General features: G+C 33.6%; 4 protein-coding genes across 4 annotated transcripts; 1 reads left to right on the top strand and 3 right to left on the bottom strand.

Moving 5' to 3' along the window:
- The first annotated feature begins 325 nt into the window (after positions 1-325).
- LOC105768062 (receptor-like protein kinase HSL1) lies at positions 326-3,765 on the top strand. The gene is made up of 2 exons (XM_012587769.2): positions 326-3,023; positions 3,113-3,765. Exons 1-2 carry the CDS (start codon positions 431-433, stop codon positions 3,556-3,558), a joined length of 3,039 nt encoding a protein of 1,012 aa, XP_012443223.1. The 5' UTR covers positions 326-430; the 3' UTR covers positions 3,559-3,765.
- A 182-nt stretch (positions 3,766-3,947) lies between these two features.
- LOC105768063 (nuclear poly(A) polymerase 4) lies at positions 3,948-10,006 on the bottom strand. The gene is given in 15 exon segments (XM_052631264.1): positions 3,948-4,408; positions 4,528-4,570; positions 4,696-4,729; positions 5,122-5,238; positions 5,319-5,600; positions 5,633-6,310; positions 6,439-6,603; positions 6,697-7,026; positions 7,117-7,179; positions 7,260-7,373; positions 8,069-8,230; positions 8,321-8,383; positions 8,787-8,894; positions 9,259-9,336; positions 9,410-10,006. Coding segments are annotated over 15 exon segments (2,442 nt in total). The 5' UTR covers positions 9,539-10,006; the 3' UTR covers positions 3,948-4,332.
- A 995-nt stretch (positions 10,007-11,001) lies between these two features.
- LOC105768065 (derlin-1) lies at positions 11,002-14,096 on the bottom strand. The gene is made up of 7 exons (XM_012587783.2): positions 13,974-14,096; positions 13,267-13,402; positions 12,962-13,035; positions 12,758-12,851; positions 12,482-12,610; positions 12,215-12,375; positions 11,002-11,501 (listed from the first exon to the last, which is right to left on the bottom strand). Exons 1-7 carry the CDS (start codon positions 13,988-13,990, stop codon positions 11,348-11,350), a joined length of 765 nt encoding a protein of 254 aa, XP_012443237.1. The 5' UTR covers positions 13,991-14,096; the 3' UTR covers positions 11,002-11,347.
- A 1,270-nt stretch (positions 14,097-15,366) lies between these two features.
- LOC105768064 (serine/threonine-protein kinase Aurora-1) lies at positions 15,367-17,780 on the bottom strand. Its single transcript, XM_012587782.2, has 9 exons — positions 17,616-17,780; positions 17,141-17,257; positions 16,846-16,992; positions 16,663-16,758; positions 16,421-16,516; positions 16,230-16,326; positions 15,917-16,034; positions 15,751-15,823; positions 15,367-15,672 (listed from the first exon to the last, which is right to left on the bottom strand). The coding sequence occupies exons 1-9, from the start codon at positions 17,652-17,654 to the stop codon at positions 15,571-15,573; spliced, it is 885 nt and encodes a 294-aa protein (XP_012443236.1). The 5' UTR covers positions 17,655-17,780; the 3' UTR covers positions 15,367-15,570.
- Positions 17,781-23,599: the final 5,819 nt, after the last annotated feature.

Genomic DNA, 23,599 nt, shown 5'->3' with positions numbered 1-23,599 from the left:
CTAATCGTAAATTGGTTATTTCTATAAAAAATTATTCAATTTTATTGTTAAAAACTACAGTAACTGATGAAATAATTAAACAATCACATATAATATATAAAGATAAATTTTAACATAAAAATAAATAAAATCTTTAATAAAATAATTTATTTACTGTATATTTTTAATAAAAGGAGTAAAATACAGTCAATTTCATAATATAATTTTTTAAGTCAACCCAAATTAAAAAGAATCTATGTCAAACCAATGAAATGCAAGTAAAAAACACACAGAAACCAACAAAAAAGGCTAACTTAAAAGTTTTATTTTTGGTTGTAAATTGGCTTACTTATAATCATAGAAACCAATGAATATCCCAAATCCTCCTCCTGCCAACGTCGAAGTCTGTTTTCGTTCTCATACAAAACTTAGAAACAGGCTGTGTTGAAACATGTCTGAACTAAGCTTATCCTTTCTCTTCCTTCTTTTCATCTCTACAGCCTTCAAAGTAACCTCACAAGACATAAATGCCGAACGAGATGTTCTTCTCAACTTTAAACAGCAACTGGGCAATCCACCATTCCTTCAATCCTGGAACTCATCTTCCTCACCTTGCGATTGGCCGGAGATCAACTGCACCGCCAATTCTGTCACCGAAGTTCATCTCCGTGACAAGAACATTACCACACCGATTCCTTCAACAATATGCGACCTTAAAAACCTCACTTTCCTTGACCTTGCTTTCAATTACATCCCTGGAGAGTTCCCAGCTCTTTACAATTGTTCAAAGCTCCAGACCTTAGACCTCTCTCAAAACTATTTTGTTGGTCCAATTCCTGACGAGATTGACCGGTTGTCAGCTCTGGTTTACTTGGATGTTGGTGCTAATAATTTCTCTGGTAATATTCCACCAAGTATTGGAAGACTACCAGAGTTGCAAACCTTGTACATGTACCAAACCCAGTTCAACGGGACATTTCCTAAGGAAATTGGAAACTTATCCAATCTCGAGGTTTTGGGTTTGGCTTATAATGACTTTACCCCCATGAAGATACCTCAGGAATTTGGTCAGTTAACGAAGTTGTCCTTTTTGTGGATGACATTCACCAATCTGATAGGCGAAATCCCTGAATCTTTCAACAACCTTACCAATCTGCAGCACTTGGACTTAGCTAGAAACAACTTGGAAGGTCCAATTCCTAGTAGGCTGTTTTCTTTGAAGAATCTAACGCATGTTTATCTCTTCAAGAATAAGCTGTCCGGTGAGATACCAAAACCCGTTGAAGCGTTGAATTTAAAAGAAATTGATCTTTCGATGAATACTTTGACTGGCTCCATTCCAGAGGATTTTGGGAAGTTACAATATCTGGACTTTTTAAGCCTGTTCTCGAACAGGTTAACGGGAGAGTTGCCAACAAGCATTGGTCTTCTTCCTGCACTGAGAGATTTCCGTGTTTTTCACAACAATTTGACTGGTATTTTCCCACCGGAGTTCGGCCTTCATTCGAAGCTCGAAGGGTTCGAGGTGTCAGAGAATCAGTTCAGTGGTCAACTGCCTGAAAATTTATGTGCTGGAGGTGTTCTGCAAGGAGTGGTTGCTCATACAAATCAGCTCAGCGGGCAAGTACCTAAGTCTCTTGGAAATTGCCCCACTCTACGCACATTTCAGCTTCAAAACAACAATTTCTCAGGCGAGATCCCTCAAGGAATATGGACAACCTTCAATTTGTCGTCCTTGATGTTAAGCAACAATTCTTTTTCGGGCAAACTACCAAGTCAACTTGCATGGAATCTGTCGAGGGTGGAAATTAGTGACAACAAGTTCTCCGGTGAAATTCCGGTCACCGTTGCAACATGGACAAATTTGGTCGTTTTTCAGGTTAGCAACAATTTGTTTTCAGGCAAAATCCCAAAGGAGATAACGTATCTTTCTGACCTTACAACTCTGCTTCTCGACGGTAATGATTTTTCTGGTGAATTACCATCTGAAATAATTTCATGGAGATCGTTGACTACATTAGATGCCTCTAACAACAAGCTTTCTGGTGAAATCCCTGCTGCGATTGGTTCATTACCTAATCTGCTTAACTTGGATTTATCAGAAAACCAATTCTCTGGTGGAATTCCTCCTGGCATTGGCAACATGAGGCTAACTTCACTCAACTTGTCATCTAATCAACTTGTCGGCAGGATCCCGAGTCAGTTAGATAACCTTGCATATAATAACAGTTTTCTGAACAATGCTGGTCTATGCGCAGATAATTCGATCATAAAACTTCCGGATTGCAGTTCCGAACACCGTCATAGCAAGAGGTTGTCCTCTGGATATCTTGCCATCATTCTAACAATTTCCATCTTTGTTTCCATAGCTATCCTTGTGTTGAGCTTCTTCATAGTTCGAGACTACAGGAGGAAAAAGCGCAGACAGAATCTAGCAACATGGAAGTTGACTTCGTTCCAGAGATTGGATTTCAGCGAAGGAAACATATTGACCAATTTGACAGATAACAATCTCATCGGAAGTGGTGGATCGGGGAAGGTTTATCGAATTGTTGTTAACCGTAATAATGAATTTGTTGCTGTGAAGAAAATCTGGAATAGTAAGAAACTAGATTACAAGCTTGAGAAAGAGTTTTTAGCAGAAGTTGAAATACTGGGCAGCATTCGCCATTCCAACATAGTGAAGTTGTTGTGTTGCATTTCCAGTGAAGATTCAAAGCTTCTGGTATACGAGTACATGGAAAATCAGAGCCTTGATAAATGGCTTCATGGGAATAAGAGATCATCAATGTCAAGGATGGGTTCAGTTTTGGATTGGCCAACAAGGTTGCAAATTGCTGTTGGAGCTGCTCAGGGGCTATGCTACATGCACCATGAGTGTCCAACACCAATCATTCATCGTGATGTGAAGTCGAGCAATATCTTATTAGACTCCGAATTCAAGGCAAAAATTGCAGATTTTGGACTTGCTAAGATGCTAACTAGGCATGCAAGTTCTCACACAATGTCTGTAGTTGCAGGATCTTTCGGTTACCTCGCCCCAGGTAAATATCCTCTAACTTGATCGATATATCCTCCTTGAATCAGAAAAAGTGGAATCCTGTTTTAACACAAAATGCCATTTGAATAACAGAGCACGCATATACAACAAAAGTGAATGCAAAGATAGATGTTTACAGCTTTGGCGTGGTACTCCTGGAATTGGTGACAGGAAGAGAAGCCAATAGCACGGATCAGAATATGAGCTTAGTACAATGGGCGTGGCAGCACTTCTCAGAAGATAAGCCAGTAGTTGAAATACTTGATCCAGAGATAAGAGAATCACCTTACTTGGAAGAAATTAAAATGGTATACAAGGTAGGAATTGTGTGTACGCGTGCATCTCCTTCTACCAGGCCTTCCATGAAAGAAGTTTTGCATGTCCTTCGTAGCTGTTGTCCGGAGGATGGTAAAGGAGCCAAAAAAAAGGTTAGCGACATTGATGTAGCTCCACTTCTTGGCACTGCCACTTACCTTTATAGTTACAAGAACAGTAAGAAGGTATCCAACGAAGATGACAGCATGATTTACAATGTCTGATTGACAATACAAAAGGGACATGGACGCCCATGTCAAAAGGAATCCCATGAGTGGGGGGCTTTGCTTGTTTATTTCTACATTAACATGGGATCAGTGTATGTATGCAGAATGTATCATTAGCTTAGGTTAGTTGTAGTCTAGCTGAACATGATTTTGGCTATCATAAATTTTCCTTCTTTTCAATCAATCTTCCGTTCCGATTTTGAATGTCTAAGGATCCAACTCAAAATACTAGTAATAAACCATTTAAAAACATGACTGAATTTTTAAAGGTTTAGACAGATCAAATGATTCTGCCAACATTTTATTTCACAACTGAGAAGTGAAACTACACTTCGGAATTCTTACCATCAGAACAGGTAATAAAGTATACAATGGGAAGGAGAGACTAAAGTTAATTAGAGAACATTGATGAAACTGTATTACAAGTATACTGGACTACATAAGTCTACCAAAAATTTATCTAAATGATACAAGCAACACTCCTATTCAATTTACAATTTCTTGATGGAATATGAATGATTTGTTCAATAAATAGAGGCTAGCGTGCCACAGCGCTCAAGTGATGCAAAAATGAGATTTTGTCGAGTCTTCAAAACACACCAGCATTCATAAAGTTACTTTGCTCCTCCAAACTAAAACCACACAGCACGTTACGCCTAAACAGAACAGGCAAAGAATGGATCCGTATGGCCAAATATGCTGCCACTACAGTGTACCTGTAAATCCATAATGTAAGCCAGCAAATAGAGTAACACTTACAAGACGCTGGCCTTAATCCTTTGGAAACAAAGATTCTCCCAATGCACCATCCACAGTACATAGTGCCATTGACTTCAAACTCAACCTGCTACAAATTAACAAAAAACCAAAAAGAAGAAATCAGCATAAAGACGTGACAAATTGCATAAACAAAGAAAGAGTTCCAAAAATGCATGCCACATTACTGGCTTCTACGAAGTTTCTAACCTAGCTCCATCTTGAGAATTTGTAGCCTTCATAACTGCAACATCTGCGTGTACAACAAAACGGAAGTACAAATGGGCAGTTACGTCCACAAGAACAGTCAAAAAAGAGAGAGGGTAAAGTAGCTGAGTCTTAGACACAAAACAGAGTCAGGGTCTTAAGCACAATTACTGGAAACAGAGCACGTATGATGGTGGTGCAGGACCTGCCACCACATATGCACCAGTTAGGAGATTGACTGGGCAAAGAATTAACATGATAAAAAGCTTAGGAAGAGACAACTAGACAAAATTTCAATGAATAAATGAAGTAGCTGAAAGAATTCCTAGAGAAAAATAATTAGAAATAAGATCCTTGAAGTCATCTGATATTTTGTTCCTGCACCATTAAACATCAAGTTAATATCATTTAGGTGCTCAAAACCTCGTTACTCAAGAATAAAGTACAAAAACCAGGATTGAGAGTCACAATGTCTCAACTACAAAGACACGGAACAAAAAAAGGCATCCTAAGTAGAAAACAAAACTGTAAGAAAACCAGCTACTATGAGGTAGATGATAAATTAAGTAATTTATGTCCAGAAGTTGAATTCAAAACCTTTAGTCCTTCAGACAAGCTGTTTAGGAAAACAACACCAGCATTCAGATGTCCATTTTCCATAAGTGAATCCAAATCTGTACCGCATTATAGCAGCCTGCATTGATCCCTGACTTGCTATCTCCAGAACGTTCCGTGTTCTCACGGCCTTATGCTACAATCTTTTTAACCCAAACACATCAAACAAAGAAACTCACCCCGTAATTGAGGTTCTGCACATCGGAACTAGACCCACATACGCTTTCAGCAGTTTCAACTACTGCTGTTTGATCACATGGTTTGACCACCTCTTGATCAACCCCAACATCACCACTTTTCCAGTTTAAAATTCACATAGAAGATCCAATCTCTTCATTGTCCATGTAAGCTGATGCAAAATCCCCCGTTTTCCCATTCAAGCCAGGCCTGTATATTTCCCTTGTTTCAGAATCAGGAACTTCAGATGGAGAAAGCAACTCCTGTCTAACAGGTTCACCCATCTGTTTAGCTGACTTTACACAGCTGGGTTCACTCACTGTTCCCGTGACCCTACATTTCTAACTATTGACAAATTATCTACATGTAAAGAAGTCAGCCCACATGTGGTGAGGGACCCCTGACCATCAGTTCTAGCCTGTTGAATGGTAATCTCCTCGTATCTTTTATCTCGGTCTAACAGCCTATCAACAGAATTGCTATCAACATCCCCAGTTCTTAGGTGCTCTAGTTTAGCTTCTTGACCAATGCTAATATGAGATGTTCCTCCAAAGTTGCTTGTACTACAGTCTCTAGGTTTGCTCAGTTTTTCATCTACTGCCTCATCATCATGTTTTCTCTTAATTCGTCTTTCTGCAGAACCAGATTGTGACCTTGTGACATCTTCACAAGCTTTTTCAGTATGCTGGCTCGGATGCCTCAATGTTCGAGGCCGTCTATATCCATCAGGGAAAACAAAGGCAGGGAGCTGCCTTCTACGAACATGAGAAACATAAATATCCATTCCTGGTTTCCAATACATGTACATGCTTATCTCTTGTCTGAACTCATCGACTGTTCCACGTATGTCAAATTGTTGACCTTCTTGACCATTCACTCCCTCTTTCCTTTGCAAGCCCATGAAGAAAGAACAATGTGGGAACAGCTTGGATTTATCTACATACTCATTTGGGTAAGGATGACACTGCAACATTCCATTTGTGTCCCGCTCTATCTGCAGAGCGATGTAGAAACCATGGGAAAGAAAAAAATCTTAATGCACTGAACTGTCATCTTACAAGTCATCATAATGATAAGCAAAAGAGGTTTAAAGCTCAATAGAGTACTCCTCCAGTGGTTTACCTTTAAGGTAAGCAGTCTAAGCCGCGACTCCGTCCAGCCTTTCCAAGCCAGCAAGTCATCAGCATCTGCTGAAACAATGTCAACTTGTAGATAGTTTTTGTATGCCTCAAAGAAAAGATATCGTTCAAACAAAGTATTCCATTGAGCTTTGTTTAGCTCAATCTCCTATATACAAACAATTAAAAAGATGAGTAATCAATAGTTCAAAATTCAGAATAGGCAGCTAGACCTAAATAGAATAACCTTGTATTATCTCACCTCACATATTCCATTACCACATTGGAACTGTTCCATTATAACACGAAGGGTGCTTACAGAGACATTGTAACTAGAATTCATGCAAGGGTATGCAGGAGTTATTATTGGCATATGATGAAACCGGTCCCGAGGATTCTTCCGAGGATCCCAGACAGGAAAGCCAAGTTCATCCTCTTCTATCGAACATAACATAACTGGGTTGGGCCACCTCCACTGAGTATATACTCTAAAAAATCGAGAAAGCAGCATACTAGGTATTGCATTGGGATAAAGCTGGCAGATGCGTGCGACAAGAAGAGCCCAATTTACACCTCCTAGAAATCCAGTAACCTATAAACAATTAAAAACAAAAAAAAAATTAAGAACATAATATGAAAGCGAAGAAACTAATGAAAAACAAACAGGTTATACCAATCTTACATTGGAATAAACACCACGCCTTTTGGCCCAAAACTTCAAACATCTAAGTGCTGTGCGGAAGTGCTATAATTATGCAACAGATTAGGAAACTGCAAAATGAGAAAAATATAAAACGTGTGCAGATAGGTGTACAACATATTCACCTCAATATTTGGAACAAGTTTAAGGATTTGATCAGCAACCCTGCACCCATTAAGACTTCGAACGCTTTGCTCATCAACATTATGAAGCACAGACACACATGAGATGTCAAGGTCCTGTTCATTAATTGAAAAATATTATAAATACCAAACTAGAGAACAACTAAACATGCAATGGATTTTCTAGACATAATGCTACAAACTTTAACTTTTATCAATTATATATGCATATATATATCATAGGGGTTACACTGCAAATTTTACATTTTCATCATATTATCAAAATTCTATATTGGTCGGTCCCTTCAGCAAAGGTAACATTATTCTCAACCAGAAATTCAGTTAAAATATTCGAAGGCCTTAAAACTCCAGGTCAAATTCATTTTGATCCCAATCTAACAAATTCATCTAAATGGGCCCCCCTTTTTTTCTCCTTTTCTTGGATAAAAAGCAACATCAAGGAAAAGAAAAACTAAGGAACTGCTACAAAAACTCATATATTAGGATGTATCTATTGAGCTACAAAAACTCAAAGGCAGACAATCTTGACCATACTTAAGAAGGATAATATGATAGTTAATAGTGGCTAATAGATATATAAAAAAAATTAGAAAGAAAATGCAATAAGGTATAGCTGACAACAAATCAAGAAAAGAAAAAGTGAGAGGCAGAAAGATATCTTTATCAAAGAATTTGCAACAACATGCAACATGTAAAGCAAATCCTTCTTGGCTTTTACTTGAATATAAGTGATCCAGTAGAGTCGAGATGAGTATAACTCCAAAGAATCATCAAAGGGACAACAAACTTACATCTGGAACAACCAAAAGAGATATACTAGCATAAAGAAGATCAATCGAAATCCCTTGGAACTTAAATTTCATTACTGGGACATGAGCATCTGGAACCGGCTGGAGTTCAGTTACTTCTTCCATTTCAGCCAGAATATCATGCAAAATGATGAAGAAGTCTTCCTGGTCAAATTAAATATTAGTAAAACTCAAAATAAATTCCCACCAACTTAAGTTCAAGGTAAACAAAGGAATTAGCCAGACTAAGAACACCTCTCGATTCACGTAAGAAGGCCCAACACACAAAGTGTCAATATCAGCCCCAGGTCCATGTACCTGTCAAAAATAGTTACTTTTTGCTTGTCAATACTAATTCAAATATTTTATTTACTTGTGAGACAGACAAGAAAAACACAACAAACTAAAAACAGAATTAACATAATGGCAATTGGAAGAGACAAAGAAAAAGAACATGCCAACCAAGAGAACTTAATAAAGCAAAGCATCATTGTTAGAATTTCATCAATAACCTAATACCAGATGACATTGCATAAAGGCACCTTCTTTCTACAGTAAATCTAGGACTTTTCTTCTAAAAAATTCGAACTTATAAATCCTGACAAAACAAGCTAAACAAGCATACAAGATTTACATAGCATTTTTCTATGATTGCAAAGAAATTTCAGAAAGAGTGAAACAGAAGTTAACGAAATAGCAAGAATTAGGTATTCATACTTACCCCTAAACGGTAAGATCCAAAAGTAAAAATGACAGCCTTTGCTTCCTCCACCATCTGATCAGTATAGCCCCTTTGACGAGTTAATTGCTTTACCCATATTTTTACAATCTATAAAGAAAACAATTAACATTTTCAGATCCACACCAAGAAATTAAGTCTGATAAATAATCTTTTACCGACAGAGGAGCATGCTAATCCATCTGTGCTGCATTTATATTTCATAACTGGTTTAAAAGAAATTCAAGATTTATATCACCATGAAACCACCATAACATGCAAGCCAACTAGGCGCTTAGTCAACTCCTAAGTCAAACATGAACAAATAATCCCAAAACAGAAAGTACAAACAACTATTCTAGTCAATTCATAAGTCGAGCAAGAACCGATAGTCCCCAAAAAACAGCAATGTATCAACAACTAGTGGATTTTTTCTTCATTTAAGCAAAGCAAACATCAATTATTTGCTAATTACCTCAGTGATACGGCCAAGAACCTCCTCTCTTTTCGCGGCTTCTTCTTTGCTCTCGTAAAGCCCTGACTCTATCAAAAACTACAGATAAAGAAAAACCCGTAAATTGAATTATCATTAAAAATAACCATTCTAAAAAACAAACAGATATTACCTTTTCTAATTCCGTATTCCGCTGAACATCAGCCTCACTTGGCCCCGCGAGGGAAATCGGTTTCGTGATTCCGTACTTCGGAGGTTGTGATAGCTGCGGCAAAGATCCGTTCGGGTTCCGAGAATCCATCGGTTATAGTACTAAAAGAACTCAATACACCACCCGGAAAACACGCAAGTTTGGATTTAACAAACAAATCGATACAATTTCAAGCAACAATAATGGGGATCAAACCAATTCAGCAAATCATGAAGGAATTTAGATTAGAACATGAACCGCAAGAAAAAAAAACAGAAGAAATTGAAAAATGAAAAGTTCCGATTTTTTTTCTCTTTTTTTGCAGATGCAATTCTGAGTAAAAAAAGAAACTAACGGAGAACGGATCAGAACCCAAATTCGTTGAAAATGTTTGGGAGATTCAACGAAGAAGCTCAAACACGAAATTTCAAACAGATCTAAACTCCACTTCGTAGAACAGTGCACAATGACGCGAGAGAGAAATGGAGAAGGGTGGAACTTGAAAGAGTGGAGGGCTTTTGCCGTTTCGGTCGGTTAAGGGAGTGTTTGGTAGGGTTTAATTTTTTTTTTCTGGTTTAATTTTTATTTTTTTAGTATAATTATGCTTTCACTATGGCAATAAATATGGAGGAGTTGATAAACAACTCATGAATTATTCCATTAAAATAAATAAAGTTTGTGTATTTTATTTACAAATTTATTTGTTGTTGGGTTATTATATAATTAATTAATAATAATTAATATTTATAATATAATTATTTATATTTATATTTAATTATTTTATATCTAAAATATGTTTATTTGTTAATTTATTTATTTATTTTTGTTTATTTTTCCTGATCATGTTTAATTATATTTAAGAACATACTTGTAAATATATTAAATTAATGTCTGCGAATTTGCTTATTTAATAGAAATGAATATGTAAAATTCTAAACAAATAAGCATGAACAAAAGTTCATCCATTCAAGCTAAATTCATTTTTAACCTTAATTTCTATTTATTTTTACATTTGAAATTTAATTTTTTAATTTTATAAAAATTATTTTTAAATTTAATAATTGAAGTTGAATTGATAATATTGTAAAAATAATAATAATAATCTTCCTTACATAGTATTTTACCTAAATCAGTTGCTCAAGTGATCAGTTTAAAATATCATAAAAACCATATAATAAGCAAATATATATAAAACTTTCACTCTACTTTCTAAAATAGTACCAAATAATTTTAGAATCTAATATCCATAATCGAAAAATTATTTTCAATATGTAAGTAATTTTTTAATGTGACATGAATTTTTTAATGGCACTATCAATTTATCCTGTAATATTATTATTTTTCATAACCTTTTCTAGATGCTTGACTAAGAATTAGTATAAAGCGATAATAACTAGCATTCTACAGATAAAAAGCCACAAGTAGGAAGAATTGAAAGAACACACTTCCACAGGAAAAACTCAATTTTAGAGGAGAGTTTTGAATCCCTTGGGGCTCAACACTATTTTACTGAATAATAAAATCAAAATTAAAATAAACAAATATTAATTATTAAAGGATTACAAAATTATTAGTTTATTACTAGGTAAATGACCTTTTTCTTTTACTGAATAATAACACCGAAAATTTTGTACAGCATAAAAAATAAAAATAAAATGTTTAAAAATGTTTGTAAAACGGAATCAAATCAGATTTCTACTAGTTTAAGATCTAACCCTCCTCCTGATCAAAACATGCTATACAAAGCCTAAAATAGCATCTAAAATCATCTGAACGATTGATAATAGCATTTGTAACTTCCATACCAGAATGGTAAATTTTCTGCCCTTTTTCATGTTCCTATTTAGCGCCCCAGCAATCACATTCTGCCACATGGTATGTAAAGGGCATAAGATATTTGTTCTTCGTACCATGGGTTGTTCAAGACGACCAGAATCTTCTCAAGCTAAAGCCTCGACCAGTGGATGAATTCAACCGATAACTCCTCCCCGTGAACGCCACACCAGTTGTCCTCTCTTGCGGAACACGAGCATTTGTTGGATATTCAAGCCTGGCTCGAGCAACAAGTTTATGCCTGCATTATGTGAGTCAAGGAATTCTCTTGCATGTAGATTCATGAACATCCTACTCTCACACCAATTAACTGTTGTAACAACGACCAAATTGTGGAAAGAACAAATTCTAAAATCTTATAAATTCGATTCAAAGAACAATATTTACCTTTTAAGAACATGAGAAATTACATCATGAGGATGATATAAGTCCACAACAAGGTAGGAATTCTAAGCATTTGTGGCATGCTGCACATCAAAATACTTACCTAATATTTCCACCCAAAATGCCTTATGGAAGAAGAGAAGATAACTATTATTATTCTACATAAAAACCAAGGCTCCCTGTCGCTGTGTTTTTGCTTTTTGCTCTTTTCAACAAAAAGTTAAAAGACCTTAAAAAAAAAGGAAAACATAGGACAAATAGCAAATAGAAGAAAGGAAAAGCGCCAACCAGGCAGAGCTTAAGTCATGCTTGGAACCTCATAGACAAATAGTAAAGTTATCAGGATTCGGAATAGCAAGCAAACATGAAAGGAGATTCAAACTTTGTTTCTAATCTATATAACTATTTTTCAGTTGGAACAAAGGAAGTATAATCTCTATCGTCACTTCTTACTCACCAGTAGAATAAAAGCTAACTAGACGTGAAATAATAAGGGAACTCTCACCTCTTGTGTTACTTAGAGGTCAAGAACTAAAACTTTGAGAAAAATAAAATAAAATAAAAGGATACACCAATCTAGGAGTTGATATTATGTTCCTTCCCCCGGCAAGAGGATGCAGAACAGTTAAAAAGTAGTATAAGTGCCCAGCAATGATCCCCATAAGGTCTGGCACAAGGGGGGAACCAAAAATAACATCCAGAGCAAGCATTGCCCACGGTAGATAAAAGGCCTGTGTTACAGTAGTAAAAGCATTAGCAGACCCAAACAAGTAACAGTACAAAGACGACTACAACATTTCAGGCACAACTGCGGCAGAGAAATGTAACTATGTGTACCTTGAGTGCAACAAGTCCATATATATTGACTTGAGCGTTAGGAAACTCCCTACTCCAGATGTATAGAAGCATGAATACCAGTGAAATGCCAAGAAATGCACCCCGTAAAATTGGAACAATTGATAATGCCTAAACAAAAAGAAAGAAGAAACTAATCATAATATATTCCATATTCCAGCACAAAAATCTATAAACTTATTCACCAAATTATAATATCCAACTTTTATGAGACATGTAGAAGATGGACCCTAAAAATGGTATATCTCCAATACACACCAGCAATGAAATAGCTCCAAAGATCATCATCCAGAGAAAATCAGCTGTCCGCCTTTGAAACGGCCCCTGCTCCAGCTGAACCCCATACCTAGCACTGCAATAACGGGTAAAGAGAGGGCAAAAATAAATATGCTGTTACACATACCAGTACGTCCACAACTTTTGGAGCATTAATCCTAACAAGCTTCTATTCTAAATACTTACATCATAAGGAGACGGATTCCAAAATTCATGGAGAAGTTCCCCAGAAAAAAGAAATTTGTAAGAAGCCTCCACACCTAAAAGAAAAGACTCAGTACCACCCGTAAAAAAAGTCTAAAGGGAAATGGCAACAGTTTAAGTTTACTTAATAACAAGAAGTTGCTATGTGACACATAATAAATAACAAAGACACAATCAAAATTTTTTGTTCAGTAAATAGTCAATCAATTGAGCCAGAAAAGAACGAGATTCTTCATAATAAAATGGTATACTTGCTTCGTTAGATTTCAATTAGGGCAAGGCAGTACCTGAAACTCTGAAAATACCAATTCATGGATTAATGCAATATTTTCAAGTCGATATAGTCCCAGATGCGAAGCTACAGTCGTCATTAAACATATAGTCCCATAAGCTTTGGTGATCGGTGGCAGAGATTTGTAGAATCTAGAAAAGAGTAAATAAAAAGTTATGGCATTGATATTAGAACAACTAGAGGATCATGAAGAAATAAAAAATGCAATGATGATTGGTTTATTTAAAAAAAAAACCACAGAGAGGATATTCGACCACGTCCTACATGGCTATTGGCTAACGAATCCAAATCTTTACAATTAAAACCTGACTTCAGCTAAAATGTTAAAAAAGAAAAGTAAAAGTTTCAGATTAATTGTGAGATCGATGAACAAAAACCATCAACAAAGATGATAACACGAAAATGAGAATAGACAAAAGACAATTTTATTTAACAACTGCTATATTATGTTCTCTTTTAATTTTCTAGGCAACCAAACACAAGATAACCAAAAGAAAAATGCAATTAACCAGGACGTAAAATTAAAATTAAAATTATTAATAATAAAATGCGTAAATTAGTTAGCGAGAAATTCTCAGAAATCATGCAGGAAAATAATAAAAAATTGTTGATGATAAAAGGCTCGAATATTGCAACAACTGTAAAAGTAAACGTGGAGAGAAAATGAGAGGGGAAACAAAAGGAAAATACTCAAAATCTTACTCTGCTGGAGACGACATTTTATCAAATTAAAGCTTTGATTCGACGACCTTCTCCAAAATTATCTCCTTTCAGTACTTTTTAATTATACGAAGGTGACCCGCAAAAAAATTTACGAAGGTGAAAGGACTTTAAATAAACAAAAAGGAAAACATGAAAGGACTTTATAAAACGTTCACAGTAACATGGAGGTCGTTAACAATCGTCACGGACAAATCAAGTAGCACCGTCATTACATGGAGGCAAGCCATCTGTCATTTTTGCGTGTTTATAATGGTCTGTCAGCAAAGTTCGAGACAGTACAACGTTGTTCACATTTGCCTCGTTGAAACGATTTTGGGTATTGCTTGGAGGAAAATATTCGGTGGCGGCATCTTAATGGATTGATTGATGTGGCGTATACCGATAATTCAAGGTGACAACGGATGAGTCCAATAAGGAGGTGCCACACCATATTCTTGACAACGTGTCATGTACATGGGTGTACGAGTCTATGACCCGATTCATACAGCAACTTTGATCGTGGACAAAAGTGGCAAATGGATTGATTTCACTAATATTTCCTGTTTGTGTTATTTCTTATATAGGATTGTTTTCATTATTTTGAATTTTGGATGAGTTTGGACTCATATTAATTAAGTTAATTTTAAAATTTATAGAATACGTAAAAGTTTCAACATGGTACCTTGGTATCACTCCAAATTATTCGAGACGGAAACCAAGGAAAAGAAACAGAAGAATCTTGGTAGTTTTGCATTGAAGTAGCATATCCATAGGTTTAAATATGGTTTAACTTGCAAACCAATGATCACCATGCAACTATGCTTTTAATAGTTGCATCGGCTGTCTTTACTGATTTTTGTTTCAACAAAATATGTTCTTTCTCATGATTTTCCTTATAACTTTACTAACCAGCCAAGAAAAAGGAACAACCTGCAAGTTGGATGGAGAAAACCGTAAAGACAGAATAGTCAATACCTGAAGACAAGCCCTGTATGTCATGGAAGTTGCATCAGATAGTGTCATATCCATCACATCATCTTTTATAGCCTGCCAAATTGCCAATAATGGTTAACATTAATGCAAGCATATACTTTTGAGATAGAGTAGCGATTTTAGCCTTGTATGGTTACAACAAGGTTTCCATTTTGAAAGCTACTGTTTATTGTCATGGTCATAGTTGAATATGCATGATTATGTATGAAAAATTTGGAAAGCTTAGATTAGATTGTTTTTCTGAGTTATTTTATGCTATTATTATTGCAAGTGCAAAATTATGTATGAAAAATTTGTAGACCAAATGTGGGAGGAACGGTGGCATGATTTGATTGGAAGTGATTTCCATACAGTCCTTTCTCTTCACATCAATGAGGAACAAACTACGAATCAAGAAGAATAATCACTGAACAAATCATAGTAATTTAACATACAAATGAATTACAATAGAGTTAACAAACAGATATTGTTATTGGTACAAAACTTGGATACACATGCATGCAAAGTCAGGATTCGTGGAGTCAAGAACCAGAACATTTAATTTGAAACATCTTGCACAATTATCCTCGCAAAAAAAGAATTTAGAGGAAAAAATGTATGTATTTTAAGCTTTATAGATGCCAGATGGGTCAGCATTCTGAACAATCCATGGGTGCTCAAGAAGCTTATGCAATGGCAGCCGTTGTGAAGAATCCTTGACAAGCATCTGTACGCAAAGTTAAATAGGCTTAGAATATGTATTAAACGTTGTTAATTGCAAGTTAAAAAAGGCAACAAAAGATACCTGACTAATGAGGTCCTTAGCTGCAGATGAAACTATTGGCTTTGTAGGGAACTTGAGATCCACTTGCACAATCCTGTGGACAAGGTAAAGTATGGCACATCATTTATATATGCATCTAACCGAAAGATGTCATCATTTTTGTCTTTGTTTTAGAACTAAAACTTACCTTCGGTAAGTGTCTGAATGTTCCTTGGCTTCAAAAGGAGGGACTCCGTATAGGAACTCATAGCACAACACACCAAGGCTCCAAATGTCTACACTAGCATCGTGCTCTACACTTTCAACTGTGGAGAACAAAAAAAATAAGGAAAGTGAAATTTAGTTTTCTTCCTTACTCTAATTGTTTCCAGCGCCTATAAAAGTTTTAACATTTTTTGACACAAAATGGGTATAGTCTGAACCTAAAACTGCTTGATCATAAAAGGACAACTGATGGGGCATTACAGCTAATCACTTAGTTTCAATGGTTAGCCACATACCCATTTCAGGAGGAAGATAATCAAGCGTGCCGCACATAGTCCGCCTACGGTTAAATGTGTGTACTGACCATCCAAAATCAGCAATCTTAAGTTCACCCTGAAAAGGGATCCCCAGTTGATACAAGATTAGCACTATAAAACATTAGCTGAAAAAACCAAATAATGAGTACAGCCAATGGAGTAGGAATCACCTGTGCCCCAATTAACAAGTTCTCAGGTTTGATGTCTCGGTGTATTACATGCTTTCCATGGCAATAAATCAGTGCCCGAGCTAAAGATGCAACATACTAGGTCAAACAACATAAGCATCAAATTAGCCTCTCTTTTCTTTTTCTTTTTTTTTTTTTTTTTTTTTTGGGGGGGGGGGTGGTTAAATAGTCAATCATTACAATCTATCACAAGAACCAATTTGCCAAAAACCAAAACTACTCACCGTAGCCGCGCGTCTTTCACTGAAGTATTTACATTTCTGTAGTTCCTTGTAAAGTTCACCTTTGGCTGCATACTCCAGTATCAGGTAAACACGTTTCTGTAAAAGTTGGTGTTCAGGAAAAACAAATGTTAATTCATTTCAATTAAGTTATACACATGGAAGCATTGATATAGGCCATTATACCTGATCATAGAAATAACCGTAAAGCCTCAATATATTGGGATGGCGCAGGTGACTTTGTATTTCCACTTCACGACGTAGCTGATGTTCAACTTGAGATTGTTGGAGTTGGCTTTTAAAAAGCACCTTGAGTGCTACAATATGATTGCTCTGTTCCACAAGTAACATTGGATCATCCTCGTTATAGGAATATATGCCAACGTTGGAGGAACTTCAAAATTGCAATCTTAAATTTTCCTCGTATTTCTTAACGCAAATAAAAAAGGATCCATAAAAAGAAAAGGTGAAAGAAACAAACCCTCTTCTCTCTAGCTAGATAAACGTGACCAAACTTGCCTCGTCCAAGCGGCTTTCCAATGTCAAAATCGCTAAGCGTCCATCTTTTCTTTTCGCCTGCTGAAGCCTCTGAAGAAACCTGTCAAAATTTTAATATGAATAAATTAAAATCCCAGCATTGGTTCAAAACAAGATAACTAAATCAACAACGTTCCGTTCCCAATTTTTTCAAAATCCGCTAATCCTAGATAGCAGCAGACATAAGATTTAAAAAATTCCAAAATCTACCATTAGAACCCTAGCACTCAACCCTGTTGGGAATTGAACCCTTCTTATAAAGAGAAAACCGTTCTCAAAACTTTATATCTTCTATAAAAGAAAAATAGACTGAAAATTGAGCTTTGTTTGGTTCTTGAAGAATGAATAACAGAAAAAGAAAAATGAAACTATTTCCCCAAGAAAAACAATGGGATAAAATGAGGGGAAAAAATCTTAACCTTCTCTTGTTGTTGAGAGTTGGTCTGAGCGATCGCCATTGTTTTAGAAAGAAAAAAAAAAAGGGCAAAGATTTTGTTGTTGTTGTTGTTGTTGTTGATGATGGGGAAGAGGGAAAGGCAGAGTTAGAAAAAGACCTATATGATTATTTGATGGAGATGGTAAAAGGAGAAAAAGACAAAAATAAAAGAGTTGTTATGGAATGTGGATTTGGGGTGGGATCGGAGGAGGGCCCCATTCCCAACGGTCAAATTACTTAATTGTGCACATGGAATGCTTTTTCAAAATTTTCCGATCCGAGGATCGGAGGAGCGTCTCCTAGTTAGAAAAAAGAGGCTACAGAGTCGCACGAGGCTGTCATGTCGCCTATGGATATGGGCTAAGTAAGGCCCTAAATAAGTCAGGTGATGCTTGGGCCTATGGATCATTGTCTATTAAAGTATTAAACTAGATGGCAAAGATTTGGGTTTTTTTCCGGAATAATACCAAAAAAATTATTTACTTAAATAATATAAGATTTTCTTTACCAAAATAACATGAGAGTTGAAAATTGAACCTCAAATTTGTATGGCGGTTGTCGATTTTGGGTTAAATTTGATGCACCTAATTTATTGGGATCCCAAATCGACAATCGTCATACTAATTTTGTGTTTCCTATGGCTTATCATGTGGATGCATTAACCAAAGATTTTTTTATTGTCTAGATAGGGAGCTAAAGGTCCAAGATTCATAAACCTATCAGACACATGGATCCTTAAAAACCCCTTACTTTTTTGGACCATTTGTATCAGTTTGAAAAAAAATCTAAGAGTCGTTTTTGAAAATAAAAATGAAGTGATTGAAGGGAAAAAAAATAAAGCAGAGAGTTAATAAAGTTTCTAAATTTGTTAGGAGATAGTTTTGCTTGGAGAATGAGGGTTAATATTTCGAGGTGAAAACTAGCTACTAGTTTTTTTATTAAAAATTTATTATTATACATAGATTTAAATTATAAATGTTTTAATATTTTTAAACTTTTTAAGTAAAAGAAAATAGTTTAAGTAGAAAACATATGAAATTGTAAATGTTACAATAATATATAGATTTTAAATGTTTTATTTTTTTCATCAATAATCGAATTATTAAAGTAAAAAATATGAAAAATTATAAATGTTATTTAAGTTTTTTCCCAAATAATATAAAAATTAATATAGCTAGATAATATGAGGAAATTAAAAGAATGAGTGGAAGTAATATTTATTTTCTTGCGGTCGAAGTTTAGAAGGAAAAGTTCCAAAATAAAAGGTAAGAAAACTTTTAAGGTAATTATATTATGATTTTACGATTTACAAATAGAATATAATTATGTTATGATAAATTATTTATGACATGAGATGGTAGGGTTCAAAATTTATTAAATATGATTAGTTTGAAGTGGTTAAATGTTATAGGGTTAAGATCTATATCTTAATAAATACAATGCTTTATAATTTTTTTCGTGTAGAGAAAATGGCTACAATTATCTGAACTGTGAAAAAGATAAGAACTAAACAACAATGAGAGATTGTTGACAAATTGGTAAAAAAAAATTAAAATATTTAGGATGAACCCAAATAACAACTGTGTTGTTGCCCATATAATAATGGTCTTAGGTGGGAAGTTCAAAAATATTGTTTCCTAATAGAAACATTTATAAATGTCGAACATAAAGTTTGATTGAATAGTTTGTGGTTGATGATATATTCCAACAAGAGAATTTGAACAAAATTACATGAGATCTTAATCAAATAATTTGTAAAGGTCATCGCCAAAGATGGTACAAAGAGGACTTTCCACTTGATTATTGGTAACCATATCCGTAAGATAAATTCAAATCCTCCTTATTTTCTATGGATGAGCAATTTAGATATTGGTAGCTTCCTAGATGATTTTATCAACTACATTCCTGAACTTTGTAAGTAGATTAAATCAAAGATCGATGGAGGTTCATACGGTGGGAGGTTTATGTAATTTGGGTCTAGGGAATTAGGGTTATTATTTTATAACGAAAAATTTGACCCTATTTTGCACAAACCCAACATTTTAGAAATACATTTTTCTTGCCTAAACTCTAAACATATATTTACAAATCAATAATTACTTAAAAATACACATTTTCTATAAAACAATTATTCTTTAACATAATAACCTTAAACCTTGAATCAAAATTTATATAACTTTAAAATTAAATATGAAAATTTATATTCCAATAAATTTATTTCAATATTTACTAAATGTGAATATATAACAATATTTATATCATTTAAACACATAATAGCATAATTCTTACATTATTCCCTACATATTGTACAGATGTAATAATCACATTATAAATAACATATGATTTATTTACATTTTAAATAAAAAGTAACATATCATTCAGTAAAAATAAATTTAAATTTAAATTAAATCGAGATCAATTGAATAGGCACTTACCTTATCACTTTAACATTCCAAACTTAGAAATAAAAATTTAGAACATAATTAAAATAAATTACAACTAAAATTTTTTAATAAAATCTAACTTTTTTTGGCTTGTAAAAAATTATGTAATTTTGAGATGGTTTTAGGGTTTTAAAGGTGATTTATAAGGGTTTTGTTATTTTTGGATATTTTTAAGGGTGAGAGTGTGGGTTTAGAAAATGATTTGGTGTGGAGTTGAGATGTATTTATAGAGGTTAGGGATAGTTGGCATTTATAGGACGGTTGGGAGTTTTAGATTTAATGGATCTCAATTCACCAAACCAGTGGTTGTCATGTTGATTTAGAGAATACATGAGCTCTAATTTTCCTAAATCGACATGATGATTATTGATTTAATGATTTGAGATCTCTTTAAATCTAAAGGATTCAACCCCAAATCCACAATTGCCATATTGATTTAAGGTTCAATTTTCATCTCTTATGTTATTTTCGTAAAAAAAGAACCGTATTGTTTAAGTAAATAATAACTTTTTAATAGTATTTCAGAAAAAATAATAAAGATTTTTGCCATAAAAGGTTTTGGCCCTAAAAAGATTTAAGTTTTTTTAAGGAAGGGTTAATTTATTTTTGGGTGTCAACTCGATAAAACTCACAAGTTTTTTTGTTGAAGTTAATTTTTAATTTGACAATTGTTCTCACATCGAGACCTAAGTTAAGTAATTATTCTTGTATTAGGGTTTGATCTTTTTATTATCTAAATTAGTCTTTGATATTTTCTTGAAAAATAATTTAAACCTCGATATGGGAATAATTGTTAAAGTCAAAGATTAATTTAAAGTAAAAATAACTCATGCACTAATATATGATTACCAAAATTAAAGGACTAACTTTGAAAAAAAAAAATTTAAATTCAACCCCAAATAAAGAATGATAAATTTACTAAATGTTGAAAAAATAAAATTTAAGTTTTAGAATCCACTATTTAGGGTTTTTTATAAAAATAATACAAAAAAATTTAAAAAAATACCAAAATAGTATCCTTTTTTTATTTACCAAAATGGTACAAAAATAATAATAAAAACAACAGTTAAAAAAAAAGGGACGAAGTGACAGGACCCTGGTGGAGGGCCTGCCACAGGCGGCACCAAAGGTGCCTGTGGCAGAGGCGGCACCAACTTTACCATTATGATAGTCCCCAATTCACTTCAGCTGAAGGAGAAGAAAGAAAAGAAGAAGAAAAGGGCGGTGCCGAAAAAAGAAAAGAAAATGAGAGAAAGAGAATAGGGAAGGGAGAAAGAAAGAGAAGAAAAAAATAGAAAAAATAAGGTATTTTTATCTTGTTATTATGTTTTTTTTTTGGTATATTTTTTATTATTTTTTGTTCTTAGTTTAGTTATTATTGTTAGTTATTAAGATTAATAAAACTCTAATTATTATTTTAGTTAGTATTATCATTGTTAGTGTAACAACCCTATACCCATCTAATCGCATGCACCGGTATAAGACTATTATATTTGTTGTCAAAACGGTTATAGCTAGATATTGTTTAATTAAAACATTTATACATAGTATTTTAACTTACCAACCATATTTGCAAACATACGTATAGTTTCATTAATTCATTTCATATATATACCAAAATATTTCAAGTACCTCAAAATAGATAGAAGTTCAAGAGTTTACATTTTAGTTCCTAATACATAGGAACATAACTGACTGCCTATGTACATGCCATTTTAATTCAAAATATGGTATATACTTTTGAAGCTCTTGAGGATGTGATGAGATGAGAGATCTTCTAATCTGACTTTACCTCTTCGAGTCAAACTATACCTACGCGTTAAAATTAAACGTGTTAAGCCGGTAAAGGCTTAGTAAGCACTACAAGAATAAACAGATAAATAAATCTAAATAAAATATTTCAAACTGATTCTGTTATTACATATTTACATACATATAAACTTCATAAAACTTACCTTAACACATTAATGATTCACTTTTGTCCACAAATCATAATCTTAGCCCAAAGTAGATTTTATAGAACACACCGGATATAAAGAACAAATACAGAGGTACATTGTTATGCACTAATGAACAGAGAGCACTAAAGTGCTATACAGAGAGCACAGATGTGCTAAACAGAGAGCACTAACGTGCTAAATATCAGAGTGCACCAACGTGCTAATAATCAAAGAGTGCGCTAAAGTTCATTAATGGCATGCCACCAATATCCTTATAGTTCTAAATTCCATCTACTTGGGCATTAAAACTGAATCTCATTCATTTAAATACTTTATAGATTTATTTCGAAAAAGATTTCTCATTTCTCCATCATTACAATTTAGTGCACATTTCACAATTCACAATTATCACACCATTTTCACATATATATACTTTTGTCACAATATTTACTTACTGTTTAAACAATATACCATCTTATATTTTCCATCTATAATTTTCTTTACAAATTTCATAGTTCCATAATCTTTTATTTTACTTTATTTTATTTTATTTCTAAATAATTCTATACTATAATATAGACATTTAAATAAAATAATTTAAAATAATAATCTTGTAGTACTTACAACAAAAAGGTTGAGATGATGTCTTCCTTCACTCCTTAGCCTTCTCTTTTCCTTTTCTTCAATTAGGTCCTCTCCTTTCTTTTCTTTCTCTTCAATTTCATATAAAACATATAACATTTATATATTAGAAAGAAAAAAACAATCAAATGACTTTCCTATATTATTCAATAAAATAAACATATACGATATAATAATTTCATAATTTCTTACCTTAGCTCATATTTCAATTTAATTCATAACTAAAATTATTTCTATTTCTAAATTCTACTTATAACTTAACTTAACTCTCAAATTTTCACTAATAAACCCTAATTTTGAATTTCTTACAATTTAGTCCTCATTACATTAAACTTATAACTTATTTCACAATTTAATCCTTTTCCCAATCCTAGTTTGAATTTTCATCAATTCAATCTCTAATTCATCCACTAATTTAATATAAACTACATAAAAATTCAACTAACTTTCAAATTTTCAACATATACCTAATATTATTTTGTTCTAGAATCATAAAAATTCAAAAATTTCAAGAAAAGGACTTAATTTGACTTACCAATTTGAAATTGAACCTTAAAAACCCTAAATTTCTTCTTTCCTTTTCTTTCTTTCTTTCTTTCTCCCTGTTTCTCCTCTATTTCTTTATTCTTTCTATTCTTTCTTTTGTTTTATATATATAATTATATTATATTATATTATAACATATTAATTAAGTAAATATAATATAATATATATTTTAAATTAAAAATATTTAAGCCGCCTAAATTTATAACAATGGTATATTTACCTATTTAGTCCTTTTGCTTTCTTTAATTTATAATTAAACTTTCACACTTATTTCAATCTAATCCCTTTTCCTAATTACTTCTAATTAAATCAAATTCACCTAGTCAAAACATAATTAGGCACACAACTAACTTCGTAAATATTTATAATAAATATTTACGAATCCGATTATCAAA

Source organism: Gossypium raimondii, chromosome 5 (assembly GCF_025698545.1).
Source record: "Gossypium raimondii isolate GPD5lz chromosome 5, ASM2569854v1, whole genome shotgun sequence".
Taxonomy (NCBI): domain Eukaryota; kingdom Viridiplantae; phylum Streptophyta; class Magnoliopsida; order Malvales; family Malvaceae; genus Gossypium; species Gossypium raimondii.
Note: the sequence above shows the minus strand (reverse complement) of the source record. Positions and strands in the feature narration are given on the sequence as shown.

Coding starts and splice junctions, on each gene's coding strand:
- LOC105768062 (XM_012587769.2), top strand. CDS start 431: ATGTCTGAACTAAGCTTATCCTTTCTCTTCCTTCTTTTCATCTCTACA. Junction 3,024..3,112: donor TTTCGGTTACCTCGCCCCAG/GTAAATATCCTC, acceptor TTTGAATAACAG/AGCACGCATATACAACAAAA.
- LOC105768065 (XM_012587783.2), bottom strand. Junction 13,036..13,266: donor TGGTATTTTCAGAGTTTCAG/GTACTGCCTTGC, acceptor CTTTTCTTTTAG/GTGTGGAGGCTTCTTACAAA. Junction 11,502..12,214: donor ATATCAACTCCTAGATTGGT/GTATCCTTTTAT, acceptor CACATAATGCAG/GCATAAACTTGTTGCTCGAG.
- LOC105768064 (XM_012587782.2), bottom strand. CDS start 17,654: ATGGCGATCGCTCAGACCAACTCTCAACAACAAGAGAAG. Junction 17,258..17,615: donor ACTCTCAACAACAAGAGAAG/GTTAAGATTTTT, acceptor AAATTTTGACAG/GTTTCTTCAGAGGCTTCAGC. Junction 16,517..16,662: donor GTGAAAGACGCGCGGCTACG/GTGAGTAGTTTT, acceptor TGTTTGACCTAG/TATGTTGCATCTTTAGCTCG.